General features: G+C 37.9%; 1 protein-coding gene across 2 annotated transcripts in view; it reads left to right on the forward strand.

Moving 5' to 3' along the window:
• The window catches only part of Rnf180 (ring finger protein 180), a 144,099-nt gene extending 138,561 nt beyond the window's left edge, over positions 1-5,538 (forward strand). For both annotated transcript variants that reach the window (XM_038324239.1, XM_038324237.1), the window contains one exon: positions 5,124-5,538. In XM_038324239.1, the coding sequence (XP_038180167.1) occupies positions 5,124-5,323 (200 nt within the window). In that variant the 3' untranslated portion in view covers positions 5,324-5,538. The remainder of the gene's footprint in view (positions 1-5,123) is intronic.
• The last annotated feature ends 3,586 nt before the right edge of the window (positions 5,539-9,124 follow it).

Here is a 9,124-nt window from a genome sequence, read left to right on the forward strand (position 1 = left end):
TAGGTAGAGATGAATGGATAAAGGGGTTTACTACGTGACTCACTGTAACACATTGCAGCTTCCATGACGAGATGGTCCCTTTCCTGGTTTTTTTTTTTTCTTTTTTATCTTAAATTTTACTTTGTTTTATTTTGAGGGACAGGGTTGCAGGGACAGAGGGCAAGTGCAAGGGGCTGGGAGATGGATTGGATCAGGACACATGACATAATAAAAGACATAAAGAACAAATTTTTTAAAAAAGTTTAAAAAATTCTATGAGAGCTTCATACAATGTAGTTTGATTGTAGTCACCCCAGCTCCGCAGAGAGCCACCCTCACATCCCTAATCACTCAGCTACTTGGCTTGGGTTTCTTTTGAGACCTATCAAGTCTAATTCATTTGCTCAAATAATTCTGGGGATGGTTCCTTCGCCTGAGCGTGACGGAACTACTAAATCACCTCACTTAAAGACGCTGATCTCCCTCTCCCAGCTGCTAGCAGGTGCTGGAGAGAAAACCATATGTTAGTAATATTTCTTGAGGCCTTCCACCAGTACCTACACATGGTTCATGATGTGAGGTGTTAGTATTCAGACATATGTACTGGCCTGCCCTTGGGGTTCGGACAGGCTGTGTCCTCAGCTGTAGCCACTAAGAGCACCTCCTGTGCACGTTCACTATGTTCCCTTTTTAAAAAGCCCTGCCTACCTCCCCTCTCTCTCTCTCTGTCTCTCTCTCTGTCTGTCTCTGTCTCTCTCTCTCTCTCTCCTCTCTCTCTCTCTCTCTCTCTCTCTCTCTCTCTCTCTCTCTCTCTCTCTCTCTCTCTCTCTCTGTCTCTTTCTCTCTCTCTCCCTCCCTCCTGTCTTCTGGAGTTTCTGTCCCCAGAGGCTGGTCTTCCCCTCTGCCCTCCTCCACTCCCCCTTTCTCTATTCCCTTTCTTTCCCATAACAACCCCTCCACATGAGCTGTGTCACAAGGTGTCTTTGTCTTGCACAACACTTTTTTTTAATTACATTAGGTAAGGAAAGACTTGAAGTTAGAAAACCCAGAAAGGCTGACTTCATTGCTTTGTCCCTTTCCCACAAGCTGCAGTATACTAAAGGTGACAAATGTCCAGTCAGTCATATCATATCAGCTAAACATGTCATATCGTGCTAAATCATATTATATAAACTAAACAAAGGGACTTAATCAGAGTCCTATTTAAAAAAACAAAAAACCCTGCTTGAATACTAATGATGCAAACAAAAAAACCTGAGGGATCATCTTAATTTAGCTCCTTGTAATTTACAAAAGGTATTATAATTAAATTTTATTATAATTAATATATAATATAATAAATTATATCATAATTAAAATAGCAAATGAAATTATAGGAGATTGGATAAAGACAATTAGAAATTATCCAAAACCTACCTGAGACATTGCTCTGCATCTTATTGTAAAGTATACCCTATTTTCCCTTTAATTTGTTTTTTGTGTTTTCAGCCTACATAATACAAATAAATATATAACTTAGTACAAACAGCAAACTGGGACTGTTCCTGATTGAAGAGGTTGGGCTTTAAATAGCCGTGCCAAGAGCCAGGTGAACTCACCCTTGCTGTCTGAATTAGCAGCCAGATCTGGAGCAGACCACTTCACATCACTCAGTTGCTACAAATGATGAAGCAGAATTTGCTTCAGGCTGGGGCCTCATCTGACCCTTATCACCAGTCACTACTAGCAAGTGCCAGAAATTTTTTTTTCTGTTCAAATAAATAATATATTTTCCTGCCCTCTCACACTAATCAGCAAAAAGTAACCAAAATATAACCAAAAATAAAGTGAATAGTTTGAGTATAGATTTTTTAAGATTTTTTTATAAAGCCTAGATATTGCATACTGGCTGTTTGAGTTTGGTTCTCTGTTGTTGTGGCAAACACTGTGAAAGTAACCTGGGGAAGGAAAAGGCTGTGTGGCTTACAGTTACAGTGCATCACTGAGGGAAGACAAGACAGGGACACAGGTCAGAAACCCGAAGGCTGGAACTGACGCAGAGACCACGGATGGATGCTACTTACTATCTTTCTCCCTAGGCTTGCTCAGCCATCCTTCTTACACAGCTTAGAGGCACCTGCACAGAAGTGACCCCACTCACAATGAGTTGTGTAAAAAGAGACTGCTTATTAGCTTCCCAGGTTCCCTGACCCGAATAATCACACAGAAACTATATTAATTACAACACTGGCCAATGACTTAGGTGTATTTCTAGCTAGCTCTTAACATCTTGAATTAACCTCTTTCTATTAATCTGTGTATCTCCACGAGGCTGTGGTCTATCACAGTAAGATTTTCCGGCATCTTTCTCCTTCATCAGCTACATGGCGTCTCATTGACTCCACCTACTCTATATATCTCTGTTTGGATTTCCTGCCTGGTCTTGCTCTCTTAAGACATTGGCCAAAACATCTTTATTCATTAAGCAGTGGTAATAAAGCATATTCGCAGCATACATAGGGGAATCCCACATCATCTCCCCTTTTCTATCTAAATAAAAAGGAAAGTTTTCACTTTAACATAGTAAAATTACATATACAAACTAGTTATCAAGCAAGAATTATAGTTACAATATTTAGTTCATTTACATTTTACAAATTAAGGAAAATACCATCTATGCTATCTTTGTGAGTCTAAAGTTTTATATCTAATTTATTATATCATAACTAAGGAAAACCATAACTATCTATGTTCAACTTTTCATTGACACAGAAGGATATACTGTTACATAAGTAAACCGGAAATGCATTGTAAACAACTTCTAAAACTCTAGAATTGACAGAGACATCTCACTGCCTGGACAGTCACCCAGAGTTCTTCTGTAACGTTGGGGGAATCCATCTTCAGCTGACAGGCCCATAGTATCCAGCAGACTTTTCCATGAAGCAGGAAATTTGAAAGGCTGTTTATCCTATCTTGGCAGCTTGTCAGTCACTTTCTTCTGTATTCTTCAGAATGTCTGGCAGTTTCTTATGTGAAGCAGGAGCCCTGAAGGATCATCCCATCTTTTGGAAAGTTCAGCAGTCACTTTTCTGTAGGCCATGTATGTTTAGTTCATACAGTATACCATAAATTAGTCCAGGAAAGAGCAGTTTCTTGCACAAATGGCTAGCCTTGTCACATCAAAGGCAAATTCCACGAGTTTCTTTAATGCCCATCAACCTTTCTGAAATAATTGGTTCTGCCCAAAGCAGACATGTCTCATTGTAAAGAAAAGTCTAAGTTCTTAAAACATTTTAAATGCCATATTCCATAGGTCTTTGAAGTATTGAAAATTATTTATCTAACTGAAATATATCTCTATATCTAGAACACCTAACTAACATGACAAGTTTGACTGTTATAGATAACTATCTATTAATATGTATTTCTTAATTATACATTTTAAATGAGCTCCACAAACACAGTACCTTAAACAAGAGCAGAAATACATATATACAGTTTAGCAATTCAACCTTAAATTTGTGTTAATAGACCAAAGTCCATACCAATGCAAAGTATTCATGTTTATATCATATCTCCCTTATCTTTTTTTAGAAATTGACTGTGATGATTAATCACTTATAATCAATCCCGTTTAAATGAAACAAGCATTATAAACAATCATTTGGGGAATTGGGGCATTGTTTTCTCCAAACTATTTCTTGCTATTTGTTGGGCAAAATATTTTTAGGGTTCATAGAGACCTTTCAGGGGGATCTTTTTCCATCAAACCACATTAGCCTGGAAGGAGCCCACAGGTTCCAGTCCTCTGTAGAAACAAAAACAGAACCTCTTTTCCAAAGTAGCATGTCCTTAAACTCAAATTTTGAAGTCAAGATACCTTTATCTTGGTTTAGCTTAACAGCCCCCAGAATCAGATGTCTCTCTGCAGTCAAAAAATTCAAAGAGAACACAATAATATGCATAATTCAGACTCTGTGTATATTCCATTTTTATGTTGCTTATTTTTCTTTACTCCTTTAATCTATGGCTTCTGTATTATATTACTTTTATGTCTCTTTTTCTAACTGTCTATACTCTTTTTCCTCTCTCTCCCAAAGCTATGTACACTTTTAAACACACTGTGTCTCGTGTAGAGGTCTTTTATGTCGGAATCTGACCTATTGTATATCTGAAATCCTTTTCTGACTATGGGCATTTTAAATAGGTAAGCAGCATGGTTGAAGCAGCCCTAGATGCTGATTTCATCTCTCTTGGCCTTTCAATGTAGCAAAGGTATGTTTACCACCAATGGTAATAAAGCATAATCACAGCATACAGATGGGAATCCCACATCAGGGTTGGATCTTTCTACATCAATTATCAATTACAAAAATACTTCACAGTGATAACCAGTTGATCTAGGCGATTTCTCAGTTGAGGTTCCCTCATCCCAGATGTGTCAAGTTACCAACCAAAGTTAGCCATCACATTGGCCAACCAACAAAAGCACATTTCTGCTGATCAAGTTATACTTAGGATTCAGATACTTAGCAAGTAAATATACCCAGAATTTCATGAAATGCAGTATTTCTCAGAAATCTAACAAGGGATTATCCTTCTCAGATTTGCTTTACTCCACCAGCCAATTCCCTAAGTAGGCCCATGTTTTGAAGAACATTAAAATAAAGCCAATTTTCTTTGTAGGAATATGATTGTGTCTGTCCATCTCATTCGTGGCTAAAATAAGAAATATAGGAATATATTCTTGTAGAAGTTTGCTGAATTAACTGCACTGACTAACACTGTGAAGGGAAAGATCAAAAGGACAGTTGGTGTTCCAAGGTCACAGAGTGGTTCTAGTTGCAGTTTTGGTGCCTAGGGTTTAGCTTTAGGGGAAAGTAATCTTCACAAGTCATGTCAGATGATGCTGATGAGAAGTCTCAGACCCAAAGTCATCAGTAATGTGGTCCAAGTCACTGAGCCAGGTTTTTCTGCTGCTCTGCCCATTCTACCCCAAACTGGTACTTCTCACAGTTGCTCATCATTGCAAAAGCAACTGTTAGACACGTATTTGTTTAACACCACTCAATGAAGCCAAGAGAAGCTATGCTCAAGACACTGTGATAATAATCCAGCTTCCTTCAGAATCGTGAGTCTCATCTCACCCCTGTGTCTTCTAGGATTCCACAGGCATGCAGCTCCAGTGACACGGAGGCAGTTCCCACACGGGGCGCACAGGATGGACTACCTGCACTTCGAGGACGATAGCCGTGGATGGTGGTTTGACATGGATATGGTGATCATCTACATTTACTCCGTGAACTGGGTCATTGGATTCGTTGTTTTCTGCTTCCTTTGCTATTTTTTCTTTCCGTTTTAGGAATCGCCATACTCTAATTGAACAATCATTAATATAAACAACAATGGCTTAAACATTTGGAGAGTGTGCTTTTTAGTTTTTATAATGTTGCATTATAAAAAATTGTTAGTGTTTATAGAAATTCTGAGGATAATGGATTTATTTATTAATGTCTTTCATGTAACAACGTAAATTTTATTCAAGAGCTGATATACCAGCCATTAAGAACAGTGCACTATTAATGTCATAGATTTTACTTTAGGACTTGGGGTTCTAATTTTACAATGTCATTTTTATACTTATTATGATTGTAAAGACTGAGGTTTTACCTCCATTTAAAATAGTAAAAATATGAAATGAATAATCTGGATGGGTAGCATCATTATTACTAAGATGTTTAGTCGAGCACTACGTATTCTTAGGTAAATGATGTACATTAAAGATAAACCATATTCTCTGGGAACTAATCAAGCAGGGTATATTGCATTTTGATTTCTGAATATCTCTACTTCTGTCTCCTTCTAGTACCAAAAATCTGACTATCCTTTTTGTACAAACTTCATAGCTTTGGTGCGACATTTTTAACTATGATAAAAACAAGATATTACATGCAATCAGACTAACACCCAATAGCTATGTTAGAGAGCCATATTAACACTTTCCAATTTCAGAATGAATCACTTGAGAAATGACAAATCTGACTTGTAGTAACATAAATGACCAATGCATGTCCAAAATGTAATTAATCTGGTGATTCATTGAACTAGAAGACTGTCAATGTGCAATAAAGAGTGGCTTTTACATTTTTATTGCTGTTATTTGACTTAATGTGTGGAATAAAGAGTTGCTAAAAATGGATTGTGGACTTATATAAAGAAAGATCGGTGTTTTATATTACAATAATTGTTATAGTTAAGTTTTTCCATATTAAAAGAAGAAAATATCTGAATCATTACAATGTAAGCTGAAAATGGAGAAGTACCTGACTCAAAAGTGAAAAAACTAAGCAAAAAGGGACATAAGCTTATATATTTACTAGGGCAGGTTTTTGAGATCTACGACCAGTTTGGTAATGTACTGCTAATCCAACCTTTTTTCCAATCATGCTCTAACCTGATTTAAAAAGTCAGACTTATGGCACTAATAATACTATAACCATTCAAAACAGATATGCTGAACCAATTTAGACTGTCCGTAGTTCAAATTCAATATAATTGCTGACTATATCAAATGCAAGCCCTAGGTTGACATTATGTGATTTTTCAAAGAAATCTAAAAATGGTACATATTTTATTCTGATACGATTCTTATTACTGTTTTCACAATTACAGCTGTGAAAAATATAATCAAATATATGACTCATCAAATCCAGAAAACAAAAAAATTAAATGCAATTTACAAAGATAAATATATTTGTGTCTATAAATTAATATTTATAGCCATTAATGTGTGTTCTGGATGAAAATAATGAGAGTGAAGGGGAAACATCAGTCCCCGCACAATACACACAGGGACAGGTCAAACAGAACACAGACAGGGACGATATTTGAAGAACCCTGAAATCAATTGCAGCCATTTTCTAGGCAATTCCTGACTTACTATGCCCTATCTTAATTCATTCCTAAATTGCCTCAGAAATTTTTTATTATATGTAAATTAAGGAAACAAGAAACAATAATGTAAGCCGGGCAGTAGTGGTACATGTCTTTAATCCCAGCACTGGGAAGGCAGAGGCAGAGGCAGGCAGATCTCTGTGAGTTCAAGGCCAGCCTGGTCAACAGCGTGAGTTCCAGGACAGCCAAGGCTACATAGAGAAACCTTGCCTTGAAAAAATAAAAAAAGCAAACACAAAAATTAAAAAATGGCATATGTTTCATTCTCTCCCAACTCAATCATGTTAGTCCCTGAAGTCTTTCAGGAAAGATGATGGTCATCCAGTCTATCCCAGACATCATCCAATGCCTGCCTTTACCTTTGTCTAGAGGGAGCAGAGCCAGTCTCTGCTTTGGTCAGGAATTGCTCCCTTTGATCTCCAGGAACCCCACTTAAAACCTAACTTCTATTTCCACATTTTTGTTGGCTGGGTGATTTCATATCCAGTAATAAAATGATTTTTCTTTTACATTCTAGTACGCAATAACCAGGCACTAAATAAATTCATGAACTAACTTTAAAGGGTTTTTTTAAATGTGTAGTGTGTGTGTATGTGTGTGTGTCACTTGCATGTATGTTCCTGAGGAAGTCATAAGAGGACATAGGCTCCCTGGAGTTACAGTAGTGTCAGCTGGGAAGACATAGGTTCTGGGAACTAAACTCCAGTCCATGGGAGGTCAGCAAGCACTCTGGACAGCTCAGCCATCCCTCCAGCTCCGTGAATCTAAAGTAACACAAAAACTCCTTGCGTGGGTCTTTATTTTTTATGTAATCACAAAAAAAATCATTTTCAGTAAAGAAACGAAGGAAAAGAAAAATCGCAGATCTAATAAAATACATTATTTGTCCCCAGTAATATTATTTTGAAAGTTATTTCATGATCTATCACTAACAATAATTTGTATGAAGCCCAATAGTGCTGAAGCTTAATTTTAAAGATGTTTAGATATTCATAATAATTCCTGAACCTAGCAACATTTCTAAATACTTTAATTTTTTGAGAATTTCTCACTTATGTATATTTTAATGCATTTTGTTCATCTCTAATGCCCACCCTCCTCTTCCAATTCCTCCTCCATCCCTTCAGTGCTTTTCCATCCCAATTTCACATGTTCCTTTATTTTTGAAGTACACTGAGCCCAGTCAGTGCTACCTCTATGTGCACGCGTGTGGGGCCATCATGCACTACATCATGTCTAGTGTCTCAGGGCCTGCATTGAAGAAAACTGACTCTTGTCTCCCAGAAGCCACCAGCTGCCGGTAGTCCCTCAGTTAGGGCTGTGTGAGCCCCACTCCCATCCATGTGGACATTTCATGTGGATGGTTTGAGTGTGGGACTTGTGCGGTCATGGCCTCTGTGAGTTCACGTGTGCAGCTGACCTGTCGTGTCAGGAAAATACCATTTCACTGAACACATGCACTGTTCTGCCCCTTACGGTCTGTGACCATCTCTGCCATGATGAGCCCCGAGCCTTGAGAGGAGGGGTATGATACCGGTGTCCACTTAGGACTGAGCACTCTGCAGTCTCACTCTCTGAACATCAACTGCAATTGATGGCTCTTTGGGTCCCACCACCTAGCTCCCAAATAAATATACATAGAGACTTATCATTACTTATGAATGCCCACCCTTAGCTTGGCTTGTTTCTAGCCAGCTTTTCTTAAATTGTCCCATCTTCTTTTTTGCTCTGTATTTTTATCTTTATCTATTTTATATGCATTTCTTTACTTCTTACTCCGTGACTTTGCTGTGTAGCTGGGTGACTAGCCTCTGATGTCCTTTTCTCGCTCCTTGATCATCTCTTCCAGATTTCTCCTCCTATTTATTCCTTCTGCCCAGGAGCCCCACCTATACCTCTCCTGCCTAGCTATTGGCCATTCAGCTCTTTATTAGATCAGTCAGGTGTTTTAGGCAGGCAAAGTAACACAGCTTCACAGAGTTAAACAAATGCAACGTAAAAGAATGCAACACATCTTTGCATCATTAAGCAAATGTTCCATAACATTAACAAATGTAACATCTTAAACTAATATTCAACAACAACTGACCATTTGAGGGTTTCAATATTAAGCACTATCTACTGCAGAGAGGAGTTTCTCAGATGAAGGCTGAGAGAGGTGCACTGATCTCTCTTCTGTAGTGAATAACTATACTCTGGACCATCAACT

Source organism: Arvicola amphibius, chromosome 3, assembly GCF_903992535.2.
Source record: "Arvicola amphibius chromosome 3, mArvAmp1.2, whole genome shotgun sequence".
NCBI lineage: Eukaryota > Metazoa > Chordata > Mammalia > Rodentia > Cricetidae > Arvicola > Arvicola amphibius.